This window comes from Oncorhynchus tshawytscha, linkage group LG04 (genome assembly GCF_018296145.1).
Source record: "Oncorhynchus tshawytscha isolate Ot180627B linkage group LG04, Otsh_v2.0, whole genome shotgun sequence".
In the NCBI taxonomy this organism is placed as follows: Eukaryota; Metazoa; Chordata; class Actinopteri; order Salmoniformes; family Salmonidae; genus Oncorhynchus; species Oncorhynchus tshawytscha.
The window spans coordinates 44603441-44626844 of record NC_056432.1 but is presented as its reverse complement, the minus strand read 5'-3'; the positions used below and the strand labels follow the sequence as shown (position 1 = coordinate 44626844).

Here is a 23404-nt window from a genome sequence, read left to right as displayed (position 1 = left end):
GGGATGTCGCGACGGAAGAAAGTCTGTTGTGGCCCCCTCGTGCTGTTACGTCAGCAGACGGATCAGCGGGGCTCCGTGTGGTAAACCAGGCCAGTTGGCAAAATAGGTATAGTGGCCAAAGATTTTGTCCGATGGGCCTCTTAAGCTAACAGTCCGATGTGCTCTAGACAGCTAGCGGGCTGCGGCTAGCAGGCTAGCAGATGGGCATTCAGGGGATGTCGTGATGCAGGAGCCAGTTGAGAGACCCCCTCGGGCGAATCACGTCGGTAGTCCAGTCGTGATGGGTCAGTGAGGGTCCATGCCAGTCGGCAAAATAGGTATTGAAGCCCAAGGAGTAGCTGATGGACCTCTACGGCTAGCCGAGAGATGGGCCTTGCAGATGGGCCTAGCAAGGCTAGCTCCAGGCTAATTGGTTCTTGCTTCGGGACAGAGAGTGGCCACTTGGATAGCAGCTAGCTTGCTGCGGTGATCAAGGTGGGGAAAAAAAAAAAGGTTCAGAGCTTGCGGTAGGAATCCGGAGATATGGAGAAAAATAAGTCTGATTTGCTCTGGTTTGAGTCACGCTGTGCAGACTGGCGAGAGTTGTCCGGGCTAAAGGTAGCTGATGACCGCTAGCAGTGGCTAGCTGACTACTAGCTAGTAGCTAGTTAGCTGGCTAGCTTCTGTTGGAATGACAGGCTTGTGGGCAGTTAGTAAGTTAGTATTAATGTTAGTCATGTAGGGCATACATGTAAATTGCTTTCGTCTGTTAGGATTAGGGTTGCAAAGCTACCGGTAATTTACCAAAGTTGACATGATCTAGGTAATCTAAGGCAGTCTATGGTTACTTTGTATTGTATTTTAATAACTTTTAATAAAATGGTTTCATATATAGTATAACAATGTTTATCTGTGTCCATATTGTCCATTCATTTCTAGTAGATAGACCATATGGTTCAAGAGAAAATGGCCTAATTCATGAAAAAAGCATCTAATCAATAATGGCATTATTTTATCTATAACTCTGCCACTAGTTTGGCCCCAAAACATTTACAACAAAGACATACGGACAGAGTAAAATCAATAAAAGTGTATAAAACAAATAAAGGACATTTCATGCTGAAACCCTCATATTAAACACCAGTGATATTCACCAAATTGTGATGTTTTATAGCTTTGTCATTCAACTGTTTTATTTTAAAATCATCTTATTAGATTGCTTTATATATTGTATATATTACATGCGATAAGGCCACAGAGGGCCAGAGATAATTACAACATATGTGATAATTTGAAGTACGCAAAAAGGCCACTAGATGCCATCTGATAAGATTCCATATATTCCTAGAAAGTTTCCAGTAATATACCCTCCCTTTGCAACCCTAGTTAGAATAGACCAGAAATAAATGCATGCTTCAGATCAGACTGACTGACTGATCATCATTTCAGACCCTTTTATTTCATGATCATGTAATACTTTGTCTTGACATATAGAGTATAGGCTGCAAGTGTCTTGTAAAGACAGACATAGCTTGATGTTAAGTCAAGGGGTATGAATACTTTCTGAAGGCACTGTACACACACACACTTTCACACTCACCACATTTGCTGCTGTAGGAGGACGGGCTCATTGTAATGGCTGTAATGGAATAAATGGAACGGAGTCAAACGTGGTTTCCATGTGTTTGATACTATTCCATTCATAACATTCCAGCCATTACGATGAGCCCATTTGAACATGGATTATTAGAGGTTATGTAATATATTTTTATTGATTGTGTGTTTTGTCTTGTGATTAATTATTTCATGTTCATCTATTGATCAACATTTGTTATGCATATTATTTGACCAGTGAATTTATTAAATATATGGAAACATGCTTTTGCAGTGATGGTATTGCAGACCCTGCCCCAGTATCTGTGCATTGGAGATGTGGATATGAGATGCCTCCTCTCTAATGCCCAGGAAGCTCTGATTCAAACTCCCTTTAAACACCTATGCAAGCTTTATAATGCCAAAATACGTTTGTCACTCACAAAATATGGAGTTTCGCTGAGCAATAATCTTCATTTGCTCCCGTTAAGGCCTGTGTGTACGTCCAAAAAAGGTGTAAATAAAAATGTAGAAGCAACCAAAAAAAATGCCTATTCAGCACTTCCAATCACTCATTGCTGCCACACACAGGTTGGAAGTCTACAACAGCTCAAAATACATTGGAAGTGCCAAAAAGGCATTTTTATGGTTGTGTGTGCATTTTTATTTAGACCTTTTTTGGAAATACATCAGAGGTAACGGGAGTAAATGAAAGTTCAGTGAAACTCAATATTTGTTGAGTGAAGAACATATTTTGACATTGTAATGCTTGCAGAGCTGTCGAATGGAGAGCTGTCTAATGGAAGTTTGAATCGGAGCTTCCATCTCACTCATCTCAAACACACAGATACTGGGGCATGCAGACCCGAAGTTGCAAGCACTGTTCACTGTTCCAGAATTGCAAATGTTTTGGGGTTATGGATGTGATAAATAGGCTACTATGAATATCAGATAGGCCTATTTGATATCTGTCACGTTTATTCATTTTATAATATATTAGCTTCCTCTGTAGCTTTAAGACCAGGGGGGCGTGTTATTATATGAGGCCGTGTCTTTTATTTGAATATAGAGTAGTTGAGTGGAGTCGGATTGCGTAGCATGTTTTTCTCTGTATCGGTGACTGACTGATGCAAGACACAGTCCCAACTAAACTGCGGGCGTTTGTAATCCAAGGGAATGAAATAACACAGTCAATATTAATTTATCAACTTTTTATTGGATCGTGCCTGGAACTGAATGATTTTCTAGACAGATTCAGGCAGGATTGCGCTATTCAGAACCATGGATTTGCACATTTTGGATCACAGACTGCGAGTGACCAGCATTTGCAAAAATGGGTTGGTGAATTTCACTCACCCACTGATCAAACTCATATTTCTGCGGAAAAGAACAAGGTAAGATTATTTGTGTGAAGAGATCTGTTCATTTGAAGCCGTCCGCGATCCCAAAACGTGCAATATAATAATTTAAAAAACATTGCCAGGTCGCTGTTGATGGCAGACTAGCCCATGATCAGGACTCTGTGCCATTAGGCTACATTAAACATAAGGGTCATTGGAAGAAGGCGTCTTCTGTAGGATAAGTTTCGTGATCCTTGACGCTCAGTCTGAACATTCATATACATGGCTTGCGGTACGGTTTTGCAAACATAAGGACCTTATCTTTCATATCAGCGATATATATATTTTTTAAAGTTATAATTTATACACACCTTGATAGGGTTAGTGATCCCACCTGGCCATATCTCCTTCCATGTTACAGCGCTTGTTTATAGAAGACAAGAGGGTCCTAAACACCTGTGTGAATTTAACTGGAAGCGTACTATAGTTTAATCGGAGGGAGGCACCCATAGCTGTATAGATATGTGTTACACTTTACTGTAGAAGTTTATCTTTTTTTATTTGAAGGATTCTTTATTGCAGATGAAAGATAAGGGCCATATGTTTCGAAAGCCTTTTCACATGCGATAATTAACGTTTCAAAATGTTAAGACACAACGGCAGGCATTGTAGTTCACATCAGGCAGTCCTGGGCTAAGGTATTGGCTGAGAACTGTAGGGAGAAAGCAAAATGCCGCCTAGAGTTTTCGAGAGGTAATGGCAGACGTTCTAGCTTGGACCTGTGTGAAGATAGCCACAATAAGGATTAGCCACAAGAGTGCAATTGTTGTTCGCCTTCAAAATAAAAGTCCCCATTTGAAAGTGACTCAAACGTATGCAAATACAATTTTATTGGTCACATACACATATTTAGCAGATGTTATTGTGGGTGTAGCGAAAAGCTTGTGTTCCTCGCTCTAACAGTGCAGTAGTATCTAGGGTTGCAAAGGGTCGGAAACTTTCCGGTAAATTTCCTGAAATTTTCCATGGGAAATTAAGCCTGGTAATTTTGATTAAATTCATCTAAAAAGTTAGTTTAACAGTGAACCTTTTTGTGGGATACACAAGGCAATTCTTGGTCTTGTGGCATATTTTGGTTAAACTATCCCCAATTCAATGAAATTGCAACCCTCTGCATGCACGGTGCATTCTTCCATCACATGTAGAGCTGATTCTCAAGATCTTGCACACTAATGAGATGCTATTGAGCCCACACTACCACACTGTCTGAGCCAAGGACTACTAGCTTTCTGGTAAGTTAAAAAATATATATAATTTTTTTTTTTTTTACAATACTGGGTGGGGTGAATATATTTTGACACATGATTTTTTTGTTAACTAGAAAATAGTAGCCTACAGCAAAGTGTGTTTAAATAATTTCTGACATGTTAACAATTTCTGCTAATTTGTTTTTGCTACGATGTGTGTTTTAGCTTACATGAGCCTGCTAACTGAGGAGTGTTAATTCGCCTGTTTCCATACATGTTTCATTTAAAACATTTATCTTACAAAGGAGTTGTTTAACCTAACTGCTTAACTATTTATCTGTACATGGATTTGTATTTTTTTTAATTTACAATTTTTTTTCCTAATCTTTACAGGAAAATGCCACGGGCACTATCTGATGTGTGGAGACATTTCACTGCAGCTAATGTAGAAGGAAAAGCTGTGTACATTTGCAAATACTGTGCCAAATCATATGCGAAGAATGCAACAAAGATGCAGAATCATCTGGCGAAGTGCATAAAGTTCCCTCAGCGTTCACAACAAGCATCCTCTGACAAAAGTCCCTCTATTTCTATTCGAGGTGAAAATTATGAATCTGATACCTTATCGATAGCAACAGCTCATGGTCTTCCAGGAATCCAGAGATTTTTTTGACTCAATGGAGGAACGTAGTCAGAGAAATTCTGATGAATGTTTTGCTCGACCTGTGTATGCAACTAGTTCACCTCTGATGCTCACAGGCAATTGAAGGCAAGTGTATTGAAGACATTTCTGAATGTTCTTTGCCCAGCATACACCCCTCCAACCAGATAGGCTTTATCTACTAATTTGCTGGATGCGGAGTTCAACAGAGCTCAAGTGAAGGTCAAGCAAATCATAGAGAAAGCAGACAGTATTGCAATCATCTCTGATGGGTGGCCGAGTGTTTGTGGGCAGGGAATGATTAACTTCATCATCTCGAACCCCTCAACCAGTATTCTACAAGAGCACACACACAAGGGACAACAGACACACCGTTCTCTATGTTGCAGATGAGCTGAAGGCTGTCATCAATGCCCTTGGACCACAGAAGGTATTTGCGCTGGTGACAGACAATGCTGCGAACATGAAGGCTGCTTGGTCTAAAGTGGAGGAGTCCTACCCTCACATCACACCCATTGGCTGTGCTGCTCATGCATTGACTCTGCTCCTCAAGGACATCATGGCACTGAAAACATGGATACGCTCTACAAGAGAGCCAAGGAAATGGTTAGGTATGTGAAGGGTCATCAAGTTATAGCAGCTACCTCGCCAAGCAAAGTGAGAAGAATAAGAGCACCCCATTGAAGCTGTCCAGCAACACCCGTTGTGGTGGTGTTGTTATCATGTTTGACAGTCTCCTGGAGGGGAAGGAGTCTCCAAGAAATGGCCATATCACAGTCTGCCGTAATGGACAGCACCATCAAGAGGATTCTCCTGGATGATGTATTTTGGGAGAGGGTAGTAAGCAGCCTGAAACTCCTGAAACCTATAGCAGCAGCCATTGCACAGATTGAGGTAGACAATGCCATCCTGTCTGATTTTCAGACTCTGCTTGCACATGTAAGAGAGGAAATCCGTGCTGTCCTGCCCACTTCACTGTTGCTCCAAGCAGAGGAAACGGCAGTTCTGAAATACATCCAAAAGCGTGAAGACTTCTGCCTGAAAGCCCATACGTACGCCGCAGCATACATGTTGGACCCCAAGTATGCTGGCAAGAGCATCCTGTCTGGTGTAGAGATCAACAAGGCCTAAGGTGTCATCACTACTGTGTCTCGCCACCTTGGCCTGGATGAGGGCAAGGTTCTTGGCAGTCTGTCGAAGTACACTTCCAAGCAAGGGCTTTGGAATGGAGATGCAATATGGCAGTTGTTCCAACATATCTCATCAGCCACCTGGTGGAAGGGACTTTGTGGATCTCTTTCCCCGGTTGCCTCATCATCCTCCAAATCCCACCAACATCAGCCGCCTCAGAGTGCAACTGGTCCTTGTTTGGGAACACGTACACCAAAGCGTGCAACAGGCTGATCAATACGAAGGTTGAGAAATTGGAGGCCACCCGGACAAATTCAAGGCTTTTTTGAGCCTGACAACGAGCTATCCTCAACAAGGTTGGAAAGTGACAGTGAAGTTGAGGCCTCAGAGTCTGATATTCAAGAGGTGGACATTCAGGAGGTCCAGGGAGAAGACATTGAAGCCTGAGAGGAAGACAACCAAAGCTTTAGTTTCTAGATGATCATTTTACAGATGTATGTTAAATGTTTTTGGAGATGTGATGGATCATTCAATATTCTCTTTTGTTGTTCAGTGAAATCATCCCATGTAAAGAGTTAACTCATTTAATTCAAGTTAATTTCAACACTGAATTGTTTTTTATTTCTATTGGAAGGATTTAATCATTTGTAATTATGTCTACTTATGATAAGGTATAAAGTTTGTTTTTGTCTCCATATGATATGGTAAATATATCCAATGCAAAAAACATCTACATTTAAAATGGTATTAATTTTCATATTTCCGTTAATTCCCACGGAAAGTTTCCGCCTCTGAATACTCCCCAAAATGTGCAGCCCTAGTAGTATCTAACAGTGCTGTAGTATCTAAAAATGATTCACAACAAAACACACATCTAAAAGTGAAAGAATGGAATTAAGTAATGTATAAATATTAGATCAAGCAATGTCGGACTAAAGTACAGTAGAATAGAATACAGTATATACACATGAGATGAGTAACGCAGTATGTAAACATTATTTAAACATTAAGGTGACTAGTGTTCCATTATTAAAGTGGCCAGTGATTCCAAGTCTATGTATATAGGGCAGCAGCCTCTAAGGTGCAGGGTTTCATAACCGGGTGGAAGCTAACTGATGGCTATTTAACAGTCTGATGGCCTTAAGATAGAAGCTGTTTTTCAGTCTCTCGGTCCCTGCACCGACCTCACCTTCTGGATAATAACAGGGTGAACAGGCAGTGGCTCGGGTGGTTGATGTCCTTGATGATCTTTTTGGCCTTCCTGTGACATCGGGTGCTGTAGGTGTCCTGGAAGGCAAGTATTTTGCCCCCGTGATGTGTTGGGCAGACCGCACCACCTTCTGAAGAGCCCTGCGGTTGTGGGGTGTGCAGTTGCCGCACCAGCATGCTCTTAATTGTGCATCTGTGAAGTTTGTCAGGGTTTCAGTGGCCAAGCCACATTTCTTCGGCCTCCTTAGGTTGAAGAGGCACTGTTGTGCCTTCTTCACCACACTGTGTGGGTGGAACATTTCAGATTGTAAGTGATGTGTACGCCAAGGAACTTGAAGCTTTTCACCTTCTCCACTGTGGTCCCGTCAATATGGATAGGAGCGTGCTCCCTCTGCTGTTTCCTGAAGTCCACGATCAGTTCTTTCGTTTTGTTGACGTTGAGTGAGAGGTTATTTTCCTGGCACAACTCTCCCAGGGCCCTCACCTCCATCCTGTCGGCTGTCTCGTCAATGTTGGTAATCAGGCCTACTACTGTTGTGTCGTCTGCAAACTTGATGATCGAGTTGGAGGTGTGCATGGCAATGCAGTCATGGGTGAACAGGGAGTACAGGAGGAGGCTGAGCACACGCACCCTTGTGGGACCCCTGTGTAGAGGATCAGTGAAGTGGAGGGGTTGTTTCCTACCTTTACCACTGGGGGTGGCCCGTCAGGAAGTCCAGGACCCAGTTGCACAGGGCGAGGTTCAGACCCAGGACCTCGAGCTTAATGATGAGCTTGGAGGGTACTATGGTGTTGAATGCTGAGCTATAGTCAATAAACAGCATTCTTACATAGGTATTCCTCTTGTCCAGATGGGATAGGGCAGTGTGCAGTGCGATGGCTATTGTATCTATTGGGGCGGTATGCAAATTGAAGTGGGTCTAGGGTGTCAGGTGGGATAGTTGATATGATCCTTAACTAGCCTCTTAAAGCACTTCCTGATGACAGAAGTGAATGATAGGGGGCGATCTTTGCTTTCTTGTGTACAGGAACAATGGTGGGCATCTTGAAGCAAGTGGGGACAGCAGACTGTGATAGGGAGAGATTGTATATGTCCGTAAACACTCAGGCCAGCTGGTCTGCGCATGCTCTGAGGATGCGGCTAGGGATGCCATTGGGGCCGGCAGCCCTGCTGCGAGTGTTAACATGCTTAAACGTCTTAACTCGCGTCGGCCACGGAGAAGGAGAGCCCACAGTCCTTGCTAGTGGGCCGCGTTGGTGGCACTGTGTTATCCTCAAAGTGGGCGAAGAAACAAAACGTCAGTGTCCGCGACGTGGCTGGTTTTCCCTTTGTAGTCCGTGATTGTCTGTAGACCCTGCCACATGCGTCTCGTGTCTGAGCTTTGAATTGCAACTCCACTTTGTCTCTGTACTGACGTTTTGCCTGTATGATTGCCTTACGGCGGGAATAACTACTGTTTGTATTTGGCCAGATTCCCAGTCACCTTGCCATGGTTTAAATGCGGTGGTTTGCGCTTTCAGTTTTGCGCGAATGCTGCCATCTAACCACAGTTGCTGGTTTGTGTAGGTTTTAATAGTCAGTTTGTACAACATAGCCTAAACACTTCCTGATGAACTCAGTCACCGGATCCATGTATTCGTCGACGGGATTCTGAGGCTACCCACAATATATCCCAGTCCGCGTGATCAAAAGATTCTTGAAGCATGGATTCCGATTGGTCAGATCAGCGTTGACTTGACCTTAGCAGAGGTACTTCCTGTTTGAGTTTCTACTTATAGGATGGGAGGAGCAAATTGTGCCATCATGCCATATTTGGACTAGATGCTAAACTAGGTCGGAATGTTGTACAACTTCAACAAAATACAATAATTATATATTAAACAAATCTGAAATTGCGCTGTGGCTGTATTAGACTTTAGAATTGCATTGGGGGCATACTTACGCACTGTTCTGCCTAACTTATTGATGTCCTCTCACAGGACAGAACTGTGTTTGCACAAATATTAACGTCTTAGCGCATATTGCAGGACTTTGACTGTGGGAAATCACATTTCCAGGGCATCTTGTTTTTCCACTAAGCTGACCCCCACTATTTTTTGTGAAGATGAGATATTAATGACGCAATACAGATCAAATAGAAGTGTCTTGAGTTTTGTTTGCGTGTTCTGCAGTCTTGTAAAGATAGGGGGGTGACTGGTACAGACAATGTAACATCCATAACCTTTTTAGCAACATCTGATCATCTTGGATCTTCCTCTGTTAAGCTAACTTTCGTCAAGGTTTTGTGTGGTCTATAATTGGTTTCTATTCATTGTCAGTATCCTTTTCCAGCATTATGATATCCGTAACATAACAGTTGTGGATGTGATGGATCATATTTTGGCTTTAGAAGCTTGTGCATTCACCACATTTTGTGTGCTTATTCTTCAGAATTTCGCTAGTGTGCTAGCTAAGGTTCTCTTGGAAAATATATGCTGAAATGTATTTGTCATATGGCAGTACTGTTTTAAAACACTTTTATTTAGATAAAGTGGTTTTTGATAATCTGAATAGGGCTTGGAATTGCAAGGGATTTCACGATATGTTATTTTCACGATACTTGGGTGCCGATACGAAAATGTATTGCTCACTATATGTCTGCTGAAAAGCGAGCATGCAAACACATTTTGATCAGAAACCACATTTCCAACAACAGTTTTCTTGCAAGTAAAGTCATACCGTATACAAAAAAAATGACAACGGCTGTGATGGAAACAGGACGTTTCGGTACAATTCTATACACTTGAGTGTATAGGCTCTATCACATCCGGCCGTGATTGGGTGTGCCATCTGCTGCCTTTAAAAAAAAAAAAAAAAAAACATTTACATATGACAACCAATGTGTTGTAATAGATTTTGATCAAGACATCTTTAAGATTTTAATGCCCATTTCAGACTAACATCCATTAGTTGTTTTTCCTCCTAAAGTAATAATGGAAATGTCAGTATTTTCAAAATTATAGTTTGTGTTCAGCCAAGCCTTTCCTTCGAAATGGCAATCCATGTTTTGACTTAAGACTTACAAACTCACAGACCTTTGCTAATATGTTCAGTCTCCCCAAAAAGCTTGTCCATTTCATGTAACATCCATGACACTTCTTATTTGCTTATTTCTCCAACATGTCAGTATTTACAAGTCTGCTTTATTGGGTATACACGCCCCCCAAGGGGTACTATAGACACACACATACGTTTTTAATTTATATTTTGTTTGTCCATTCTGTGAGACCTTAAAGTTGTGATTTTTTTTTTTTTTGCAAATGGAATGTCCATAATAATGGAATCTCCCATAAACGGAATAGGACTACTCTCCAATCTGTGGTACAAAGACCGAAGGGCAAGTCAAGCTTTTCTCTGCAGCTTGCTAAAGAGAGAGCATGGGTCGCAACAATGCCGCCTCTGAGCCAAAAACAATGGAGACTTTTCCACTTGCCTGCTCCAGTAGGCAGTCAAGGTCGGTGCCCAAGGTTTATACTGCGATGGCCCAGGGGCCCTGGGCTAGCAACAGGGGGAGAGCTGGGTAAACTTTAGCCATTGTTTAAGAGAAGACACTTGCTATTGTATAAAACATTAGGAACACCTACCTAATATTGAGTTGCACCCCCCTTTTCCCTCAGAACAGCCTCTTTGTCGGGGTGTCAAGTGTTCCACAGGGATGCTGGCCCATGTTGACTCCAATGATTCCCACAGTTGTCAAGTTGGCTGGATGTCCTTTAGGTGTTGGATCATTATTGATCCACAGGAAATTGATTGTGAAAAACCCAGCAGCATTGCTGTTCTTGACACACTCAAACCGGTGCGCCTGGCACCTACTACCATACCCCGTTCAAATGCATTGAAATATTTGTCTGCTAGCTGGTAGCAGGGTGAACTAGAGCTGTGGCGGTCACAAAATTTCATCAGCCGGTGATTGTCAAGCAAGTAACTGTCGGTCTCACATAATTTGATGATGATCATTAATTGATTAATTAATGATCATTAATTAACACATTTAGTATCTCCTGGAATCCACACCGCCTACAAGCCATTTATAAAAAATAAATCTAAGAAATCAATGTAATATAGCCTACACCTTCACAAGAAATCCATGATTTATTTTAGACAGGTCTAAGTAAGCATGATATGAAGAAAATATAGTCTATCAGAAGAAAATAATAGCATACTCTGAGTTGGCCTGATGTGGCTATTACAAATGGCTGTGGGCTACGCTAGTTCAACACCATAGTGCCCTCCAAGCTCATCACTAAGCTAAGGACCCTGGAACTAAACACCTCCCTCTGCAACTGGATCCTGGACTTCCTGACGGGCCACCCCCAGGTGGTAAGGGTAGATAACAACACATCCGCCACGCTGATCCTCAACACGGGGGCCCCTCAGGGGTGCATGCTGTCCCCTCCTGTACTCCCTGTTCACTCATGACTGCATGGCCAGGCACGACTCCAACACCATCAAGTTAGCTGATGACACAACCGTGGTAGGCCTGATCAACGATGAGACCGTCTATAGGGAGGAGGTCAGAGACCTGGCTGTGTGGTGCCAGGACAACTTCTCCCTCAACGTGATCAAGACAAAGGAGATGATTGTGGACTACAGGAAAATGAGGACAGAGCACGTACTCATTCTCATTGACAGGGCTGTAGTGGAGCAGGTTGAGCGCTTCAAGCTCCTTGGTGTCCACATCACCAACAAACTAACATGGTCCAAGCACACCAAGACCGTTGTGAAGAGGGCACGACAAAACCTATTCCCCCTCAGGAGACTGAAAAGATTTGGCATGGGTCCTCAGATCCTCAAAAGGTTCTACAGCTGCACCATTGAGAGCATCCTGACTGGTTGCATCACTGCCTGGTATAGCAACTGCTCTGCCTCTGACCGCAAGGCACTACAGAGGGTATTGCGTACGGCCCAGTACATCACTGGGGCCAAGCTTCCTGCCATACAGGACCTCTATACCAGGCGGTGTCAGAGGAAGGCCCTAAAAATATATTAAATAAAAATGCAGGACAAAACACACATCACGACAAGAGAGACAACACTACATAAAGAGATACCTAAGACGACAACATAGCATGATGACAACAACAGCTCTCCTTCACGTGATCGGGTCTTTCTCTAAGTGAAGACCGACACATCGGGGACGCAACTGCACGTGTCCTTTTCTGACTGTTTACTTTTCGTCAGCCAACAAGATGAGTATGCCTAACAGCAAAACCACTAGCCTATGTCAATCTAGTCGACCTATTCTGTGCAAGAAATAAATATTTCAAACATACTGTAGTCTGGGACAGTGTGGGATGCGATAGATCCCAAATGAATACAACCACTAGCATAAAAAAAAAATGTTTTTATGCAATGTGGCTGATGCAACCGATCAGAACGTTTAACTTAAAATGTTGATAGGCTATATATTCACATTGTAAGTGCAGCAATGCACACATGGTAGGAGGCTATAAGCGCAAATGTTCCGTTAGCGGAAAAACACCTTTATCACTTTTATTATAAAGGTGCATTTTTATGGTGAAAAATGATCTTCCCCAAACTGAACTCACACGCTGCTTATGTATGCCAGCCCCTTGTAAAGTGGATTAATGTGCTTAATTTCTAGAAGTTATTTGGCCATTTTAGTTGTGAAACAAATCTTGTTGAAACATATAGGCCTATGGGCTAGGCTATATGAGGTGTGCGACTATGATTAGAAAAAGTCGCAAAAAAATACGTTGTTTCTTATGCTGGGCATCATTCACAAGTGATAATATATAAATCACAAGCGACAATATTGTCACCCATCAGTCTATTCTTGATTTAATCTTGTCTTTACATATATATATATTTTTAAAGTGTGACGTTTTGATTTAGAATGGGCCATTTATCATGCACCTGTATCGAACCGGGGCAGCATTTCGATACAGGTGCATCTATGCACTTAAATAGTGAATGGAGGATGCTTTTCCCCATGGTTTATTTTCATGCCAGCCAGGTAGGTTATACTCCTGTTGTAAATATAAGCAATGTGCTTAACATTAGGAAAGTTGAGAAATATAGTAGGCCTAGCATATAGAACGCTGATCCTCATCTTTTTATTAGTGGCCATCAGTGTTTTCTCCCGCAATTGAATAGCCTATAGAAATGTTGCGCAACATGAGCTCATGGGCTCTCATGGAGTGTTTGATTAGATTTTTGAATACATTTGCATTGATGTCAAAGTGATTAGAGGGACAATGGAGTACCAGGCAGTTAGCAAGTTTGGTAGGCTACTAATGAGCAGCATCAGCAGAGCTTGGAGAGCCTAATTACCGTGACTAAATGGTCATGTGGAATTTGACTGCCTTCATGACTAGTGACCGCCGGTTTGGCGGTAATATGGTCACCTCAACAGCCCTTGGGTGGCTGAGGTCCTTAATGGTCTTCGTTTGGGCTGACCGCACCACACTCTGGAGAGCCATAGGGTTGAAAGCGGTGTAGTTGCCGTACTAGGCGGTGATGCGGCCCGACAGAATGCTCTCAATGGTGCATCTGTAAAAGTGTGTGAGGGTCTTACGGGCCATGACAAATTTCTTCAGCCGCCTCCGTTTGAAGAGGCACTGTTGCGCCTTCTTCACCACGGTGTCTGTGTGTTGGAACCATTTTTATGTCTTCGGGATGTGCACGCCAAGGAACTTTTTTTCTTTTGACCCTGTCCACTGCGCCTCAGTTAATGTGCATGCTCACATACACACCATGGTCACCAGCAATGGTGAGCGATTGTTCATAACAGAATGACATCATCATGGCTCACATCCCTCCCACTTCCAATGAAACATCAGTTGCAAAATCAAGTTCTCTCATTTCCCCTTACTTCATTGGTAAAAACAGCATTTTGAGTGAAATTCTTCGAGGCTTGCTCGCTCTCTCTCCCTCTCACAAATGTACTGTATGTCTGCTCACTCAACGTCACCAAAGAAATAACTTGTTTTTTCTTGTTCATCACCAATCATGAAGGTATGACTGTGCCTTTGTTGCTACATGCAGTGAACTGGGGACATAATAGAGTGGAATGCTTAGTTTTCTCATCTAAGCCTAGAATATAGAATTATAATGTTCTCCCTGTCAGTACCTCAGATGTTTTGAAGAAGCTTCATAGAAAGATTTGAATGATTACCACAGAAACAGGAAACTAACCCATCAACGGTGTTACGCAGATAGGGGGTTGAAAACCCGGCTCCAAACCATTAAAGTGCCTGCTTAAATTAGGGGGTAACTTACTTACTTTGACTACATATCCATAATGCATTTATAATACACAGGCATTTCATGAATGTGTGATAACGGGTCCCAACCGCATTATTAAAGCTTAATAAAATATATCATAGTATATCTATAGTGCATTCATATGATTCTATGCAAGAGCTCATATTTGGGTATCTTAATAGATGCATCATTACAATGACGGCGTAGTGTCATTATGGGTGTTCTCAAAAGTGTGCTTCTGCTGTACCAGCTCTTAGTGAATATGTCAAAAGGCCATATATATATCTCATTTTACAGATCAAATCGTGTAGTTTGATAGTTTTTTTTCCCATTCATAAAGCATTTATGGCTATGGTAATTAACTGTGCAGTTTGCCACTATGATCTAGAACACCATCATTAAAGGTCTATTTATAAATTATATGCAGTCAATGTACTGTCATTTCTATTTAACCATTCATAAAGCATTTCAATTGCATTTATAAACATGCCTCACTTATCAAAAGGAATACAGACACAACACAGAATGTTCAAGGAAATATAACATTTTATTACAATTTTCCAGATGTAGCTAGCACATAAATCAATTGCTGAGGACATCGCCAAAGAATCCTACTATTGGCATTTATCTGTATGACTTTTCTTTAATAGATTTAACAAAGGTTAATATTCAAAGATTCAGACTCATAACTATTTTTGTGAGTAGAACAAAAACACACAGGGTGGTAAAGCTAGCTAGCATTTCCCCCTTATTCATTAGCTAATTTAGCTAGCGGCTAGCTAAGCCCCTGGCACAATGTCTACATGTTTTCCAACTCTGTAAATAAAAGTTACAAATTTGTCATAAAACTAATGAAATATTTTGTTACAATGTTAGGTAGCCATTTCACTATTTACATTGTACTTCTTTCTGCACATTACAAACCTTTTAAACAGGACATACAGTTGAAGTCAGAAGTTTACATACACTTAAGTTGGAGTCATTAAAACTCTTTTTTTTTCAACCACTCCACTAATTTCTTGTTAACAAACTATAGTTTTGGCAAGTCGGTTAGAACATCTACTTTGCATGACACAAGTCATATTTCCAGCAACTGATTACAGACAGATTATTTCACTTAGAATTCACTGTATCACAATTCTAGTGGGTCAAAGGTTTACATACACTAAGTTGACTGTGCCTTTAAACAGCTTGGAAAATTCCAGAAAATGATGTCATGGCTTTAGAAACTTCTGATAGGCTAATTTACATCATTTGAGTCAATTGTGGGTGTACCTGTGGATGTATTTCAAGGCCTACCTTCAAACTCAGTGCCTCTTTTGCTTGACATCATTGGAAAATCAAAAGAAATCAGCCAAGCTCTCAGAAAAAAATTGTAGACCTCCACAAGTCTGGTTCATCCTTGGGAGTAATTTCTGAACGCCTGAAGGTACCACGTTCATCTGTACAAACAATCGTACGCAAGTGTAAACACCATGGGACCATGCAGCTGTCATACCGCTCAGGAAGGAGATGCGTCCTGTCTCCTAGAGATGAACGTACTTTGGTGCGAAGTGCAAATCAATCCCAGAATTGCAAAGGACTTTGTGAAGATGCTGGAGGAAACAGGTACAAAAGTATCTATATCCACAGTAAAACAAGTCCTATATTGACATAACCTGAAAGGCTGCTCAGTAAGGAAGAAGCCACTGCTCCAAAACTGCCATAAAAAAAAAGCCAGACTATGGTTTGCAACTGCACATGGGGACAGAGATCGTACTTTTTGGAGAAATGTCCTCTGGTCTGATGAAACAAAAATATAACTGTTTGGCCATAATGACAGTCGTTATGTTTGGAGGAAAAGGGGGGATGCTTGCAAGCCGAAGAACACCATCCTAACCGGGGGGGGGGGCTTTGCTGCAGGAGGGACTGGTGCACTTCACAAAATAGATGGCGTCATGAAGATGGAAAATTACGTGGATATATTGAAGCAGCATTTCAAGACATCAGTCAGGAAGCTAAAGCTTGGTCGCAAATGGGTCTTCCAAATGGACAATGACCCCAACCATACTTCCAAAGTTTATGGCAAAATGGCTTCAGGACAACAATGTCAAGGTATTGGAGTGGCCATCACAAAGCCCTGACCTCAAACCTATAGAACATTTGTGGGCAGAACTGAAAAATTGTGTGCGAGCAAGGAGGCCTACAAACCTGACTCAGTTACACCAGCTCTGTCAGGAGGAATGGGCCAAAATTCACTCAACTTATTGTGGGAAGCTTGTGGAAGGCTACCCAAAATGTTTGACCCAAGTTAAACAATTTAAAGGCAATGCTACCAAATACTAATTGAGTGTATGTAAACTTCTGACCCACTAGGAATGGGATGAAAAAAAATAAAAGCTGAAATAAATAATTCTCTACTATTATTCTGACATTTTTAAAATAGTGCTGATCCTAACTGACCCAAGACAGGGAATTTTTACTAGGATTATATGTCAGGAATTGTGAAACTGAGTTTAAATGTATTTGGCTAAATGTAATCTTCCGACTCCAACTGTATTCACTTCGGGTTACAACCTAGTGTTATTTGGGCTTCTTATTAGCTATTTGTTTTTTCAATGTGCAAACGTACAATGTCAGTCATGAACTCGTATTGGTTGTTGTTAGTGAATCTTTTTGAGTGGCAATTTTTGGTTTCTTGCTTGGGAACGTCCCTGTTAGTGTTCCCCAGCAAGAAACCAAAAATAGTTAATCAAACGGAAGGGAGAACGAACAAGTCCCTAACAACAAACAAAATAAAACAGGTCGGGTTCTGGGAGGGGTTCTGAAAGCTACTCATGGGGTGTCCACTGAAAGATGACTAGCAACAACAACTGGGACCTTAGACACCAACCAGGAGTGCCCAATACATTTGCCCAAGAGGCATACAAAAATAAAAACCACACCAAATTTAGACTGGAAGCAAACCAAAAAGTGGAGCAAAAGAAAAACGATGTTAAATAAAAAATAATACATTTAAGAAGTCAAATGGGGCGAGCTAACTGAAGGTGTTAACCCTCCCCAACTTACTTCTGGCGCCGACAGAGATGGCCGCCTCGCTTCGCGTTCCTAGGATTCTATGCAGGTTTTTGTTTTTTTACGTGTTATTTCTTACATTAGTACCCCAGGTCATCTTAGGTTTCATTACATACAGTCGAGAAGAACTACTGAATATAAGATCAGCGTCAACTCACCATCAGTACGACCAAGAATATGTTTTTCGCGACGCGGATCCTGTGTTCTGCCTTACAAACAGGACAACGGAGTGGATTCCATGCAGCGACCCAAAAAGACGACTCCGAAAAAGAGGGAAACGAGGCGGTCTTCTGGTCAGACTCCGGAGACGGGCACACCGTGCACCACTCCCTAGCATTCTTCTTGCCAATGTCCAGTCTCTTGACAACAAGGTTGATGAAATCCGAGCAAGGGTAGCATTCCAGAGGGACATCAGAGACTGTAACGTTCTTTGTTTCACGGAAACATGGCTCACTGGAACAACGCTATCCGAAGCGGTGCAGCCAGTGGGTTTCTCCACGCATCGCGCCGACAGAAACAAACATCTTTCTGGTAAGAAGAGGGGCGGGGGCGTATGCCTTATGACTAACGTGACATGGTGTGATGAAAGAAACATACAGGAACTCAAATCCTTCTGTTCACCTGATTTAGAATTCCTCACAATCAAATGTAGACCGCATTATCTACCAAGAGAATTCTCTTCGATTATAATCACAGCCGTATATATCCCCCCCCCAAGCAGACACATCGATGGCTCTGAACGAACTTTATTTAACTCTCTGCAAACTGGAAACGATTTATCCGGAGGCTGCATTCATTGTAGCTGGGGATTTTAACAAGGCTAATCTGAAAACAAGACTCCCTAAATTTTATCAGCATATCGATTGCGCAACCAGGGGTGGAAAGACCTTGGATCATTGTTACTCTAACTTCCGCGACGCATATAAGGCCCTGCCCCGTCCCCCTTTCGGAAAAGCTGACCACGACTCCATTTTGTTGATCCCTGCCTACAGACAGAAACTAAAACAAGAAGCTCCCATGCTGAGGTCTGTTCAATGCTGGTCTGACCAAGCTGACTCCACACTCCAAGACTGCTTCCATCACGTGGACTGGGAGATGTTTCGTATTGCGTCAGACAACAACATTGACGAATACGCTGATTCGGTGTGCGAGTTCATTAGAACGTGCGTTGAAGATGTCGTTCCCATAGCAACGGTTAAAACATTCCCTAACCAGAAACCGTGGATTGATGGCAGCATTCGTGTGAAACTGAAAGCGCGAACCACTGCTTTTAATCAGGGCAAGGTGTCTGGTGACATGACTGAATACAAACACTGCAGCTATTCCCTCCGCAAGGCTATTAAACAAGCTAAGCGTCAGTACAGAGACAAAGTAGAATCTCAATTCAACGGCTCAGACACAAGAGGCATGTGGCAGGGTCTACAGTCAATCACGGACTACAGGAAGAAATCCAGCCCAGTCACGGACCAGGATGTCTTGCTCCCAGGCAGACTAAATAACTTTTTGCATGCTTTGAGGACAATACAGTGCCACTGACACGGCCTGCAATGAAAACATGCGGTCTCTCCTTCACTGCAGCCGAGGTGAGTAAGACATTTAAACGTGTTAACCCTCGCAAGGCTGCAGGCCCAGACGGCATCCCCAGCCGCGCCCTCAGAGCATGCGCAGACCAGCTGGCCGGTGTGTTTACGGACATATTCAATCAATCCCTATACCAGTCTGCTGTTCCCACATGCTTCAAGAGGGCCACCATTGTTCCTGTTCCCAAGAAAGCTAAGGTAACCGAGCTAAACGACTACCGCCCGTAGCACTCACATCCGTCATCATGAAGTGCTTTGAGAGACTAGTCAAGGACCATATCACCTCCACCCTACCTGACACCCTAGACCCACTCCAATTTGCTTACCGCCCAAATAGGTCCACAGACGATGCAATCTCAACCACACTGCACACTGCCCTAACCCATCTGGACAAGAGGAATACCTATGTGAGAATGCTGTTCATCGACTACAGCTCGGCATTCAACACCATAGTACCCTCCAAGCTCGTCATCAAGCTCGAGACCCTGGGTCTCGACCCCGCCCTGTGCAACTGGGTACTGGACTTCCTGACGGGCCGCCCCCAGGTGGTGAGGGTAGGCAACAACATCTCCTCCCCGCTGATCCTCAACACTGGGGCCCCACAAGGGTGCGTTCTGAGCCCTCTCCTGTACTCCCTGTTCACCCACGACTGCGTGGCCACGCACGCCTCCAACTCAATCATCAAGTTTGCGGACGACACAACAGTGGTAGGCTTGATTACCAACAACGACGAGACGGCCTACAGGGAGGAGGTGAGGGCCCTCGGAGTGTGGTGTCAGGAAAATAACCTCACACTCAACGTCAACAAAACTAAGGAGATGATTGTGGACTTCAGGAAACAGCAGAGGGAACACCCCCTATCCACATCGGTGGAACAGTAGTGGAGAGGGTAGCAAGTTTTAAGTTCCCGGCATACACATCACAGACAAACTGAATTGGTCCACTCACACAGACAGCATCGTGAAGAAGGCGCAGCAGCGCCTCTTCAACCTCAGGAGGCTGAAGAAATTCGGCTTGTCACCAAAAGCACTCACAAACTTCTACAGATGCACAATCGAGAGCATCCTGGCGGGCTGTATCACCGCCTGGTACGGCAACTGCTCCGCCCTCAACCGTAAGTCTCTCCAGAGGGTAGTGAGGTCTGCACAACGCATCACCGGGGGCAAACTACCTGCCCTCCAGGACACCTACACCACCCGATGTTACAGGAAGGCCATAAAGATCATCAAGGACATCAACCACCCGAGCCACTGCCTGTTCACCCCGCTATCATCCAGAAGGCAAGGTCAGTACAGGTGCATCAAAGCTGGGACCGAGAGACTGAAAAACAGCTTCTATCTCAAGGCCATCAGACTGTTAAACAGCCACCACTAACATTGAGTGGCTGCTGCCAACACACTGACACTGACTCAACTCCAGCCACTTTAATAATGGGAATTGATGGGAAATGATGTAAATATATCACTAGCCACTTTAAACAATGCTACCTTATATAATGTTTACATACCCTACATTATTCATCTCATATGCATACGTATATACTGTACTCTATATCATCGACTGCATCTTTATGTAATACATGGATCACTAGCCACTTTAACTATGCCACTTTGTTTACATACTCATCTCATATGTATATACTGTACTCGATATCATCTACTGTATCTTGCCTATGCTGCTCTGTACCATCACTCATTCATATATCCTTATGTACATATTCTTTATCCCCTTACACTGTGTATAAGACAGTAGTTTTGGAATTGTTAGTTAGATTACTTGTTGGTTATTACTGCATTGTCGGAACTAGAAGCACAAGCATTTCGCTACACTCGCATTAACATCTGCTAACCATGTGTATGTGACAAATAAAATTTGATTTGATTTGAAGTTAACTGGAGCACTGGGCCAGCAGCTCTTAAATATCACCTGTGCCAACACAGATGAAACACCTTCTCAATAACGAGATGACAAGCCAACACAGGTGTAACATATACTGACTAACGAGGTGACACCAGTCAGTATGCCCAAAGTGCTAAAGTCCAACCTTGAAATATAAATGGAAAAACCAAATCCTGTAACACCTTCCCCCTTAAGACAACAAATATATATTTTGTTGGACAAAACCAACAGAAAACAACTTCAATTTCACAACATGATCCACTTAAATGTGACACTATTTAAATGCATTGCCTTGTCCAATATAAACATGGCGTTTACTGGCTGTCAACACTTCGACAAAACAAATCATACATACACACACAATACAAGTCAAATTTGGAAACCTAATCATTCCAGGGTTTTTCTTTATTTTTCATATTTTTACATTGTGAAGACGACAACTATTAAATAACACATGGAATTATGTAGTAACCAAAAAAGTGTTGATAAAAATCTAAATATATTTGAGATTCTTCAAAGTAGCCACCCTTTGCCTTGATGACAGCTTTGCACACTCTTTGCATTCTCTCAACCAGCTTCAGCTGGAATGCTTTTCCAACAGCCTTGAAGGAGTACACACATGCTGAGCACTTGACTGCTTTTTCTTCACTCTACGGTCCAACTCATCCCAAACCAGCTCAATTGGGTTGAGGTCAGGTGATTGTGGAGGCCAGGTCATCTGCAGCACTCCATGCCGATTTAATCGGTCCACCTCTAGTCTGTTACTTGAACTCTGAAACATTTTAGTGCAGTTAACTTTAACTTCTTCCTTTCCTGTATCGGCCCTCGTTAGAGTTAGTTTCATCATAGCGCTTGATGGTTTTTGCAAGTTCTTGAAATTTTCTGGATTGACTGACCTTCATGCCTTAAAGTAATGATGGACTGTTGTTTCTCTTTGTTTCTTTTTAGCTGTTCTTGCCATAATATGGACTTGGTCTTTTACCAAATAGGGCAACCTTCTGTATACCACCCATACCTTGTCACAACACAACTGATTGACTCAAACGCATTAAGAAGGAAAGAAATTCCACAAATGAACTTTTAACAAAGCACACCTGTTCATTGAAATGTACTCCAGGTGACTACCTCATGAAGCTGTATGAGAGAATGCCAAGAGTGTGCAAAGCTGTCATCAAGGCAATGGGTGGCTATTTGACGAATATAAAATATATTTTGATTTGTTTAACACTTCTTTGGTTACTACATGATTCCATATGTGTTATTTCATAGTTTTGATGTCTTCACTATTATTCTACAATGTAGAAAATAGTACAAATAAATAAAACCCCTGGAATTAATCTTTTTTTTTAATAAACATTGTTTCCATTTTATTTTTAATATAGCAGCCTAAAACTAATGAACATTTCTATAACTCTCACCCCCTTGGTACGAGCCCAACCAAAACAAACCTTATCTAAAATATGGCAAAATGTTCAGTCAAAACAAAATGTGTGCCAGGGCTACATACTGGCTAAACACAAAACTTATTGACTGCCCATCCATGGAAGACAATCAGCAACCAGGTTGTCCTTACCATGGACATGTCTGATTTCAAGGGGAAACTCCTGTAATATTATATTGTAATCTTTTTAAAATTTTTAATAAGTGCGAGGTCACCAGGAAGTGACATTAAAGTGACCTCTCACTCTCTCCTCCTGGGTCATCACTAGTTTCCACAAAGTCATAAACCCCATCTATTTCGCTTCCTAAAATGTGATTGTAAACCTAACATTTTACATTAAGACCAAAAAGCTAATTTTCGTATTGACATAGCCAGGGGGATAGCTAGCTACATTAGTAAGTAAATTTTAGCCATCTTTACCACCCTGTCTTAGTATGTTTTGTCACTTAAATAATTATTGCTACGAGTCTGAAATGGGGAATAACATTTTAATGCTTTGAACATTTTTGTAAAAATTGAACCTTTTTTAACTAAAAGTCAGTTAAGAACAAATTCTTATTTACAATGACGGCCTACCGGGGAACAGTGTAACCCACTGCCTTGTTCAGGGGCTGAACTACAGATTTTTACCTTGTCAGCTCGGAGATTCGATCCAGCAACCTTTCGGTTACTGACCCGACACTCTAACCACTAGGCTATTAATCTATTAAAAAATAATACAAAATGAATACTGAAAAATTGCAATAGTAAGATTCTTTGTCGATGTCCTCATCGAATGTGCTAGCTTCATCTGGAAAATGTCTGTGCTCTTTTTGATAAGTGAGGCATGTTTATAAATTCATGTTTTATGAATGGAAAAATAGAAATTACATTACATTGACTGCATATAATTCATACATAGACCTTTCATGTGTGCGTTATGGCCAGTATGGCCAAGTTAATTGTGATGTGGAGGACTGTTAATGCGTTGCGAAAGAGTTATGACATGACCCTCAACTACACG

At 42.1% G+C, this 23404-nt stretch overlaps 1 protein-coding gene across 1 annotated transcript in view; it reads left to right on the top strand.

Moving 5' to 3' along the window:
- The first annotated feature begins 2651 nt into the window (after positions 1-2651).
- Positions 2652-23404, top strand: part of LOC112248860 (cytosolic arginine sensor for mTORC1 subunit 1) — a 32868-nt gene continuing 12115 nt past the window's right edge. The window contains exon 1 of the mRNA XM_024418219.2: positions 2652-2966. Within this exon, the coding sequence (XP_024273987.1) occupies positions 2854-2966 (113 nt within the window). The 5' untranslated portion in view covers positions 2652-2853. The remainder of the gene's footprint in view (positions 2967-23404) is intronic.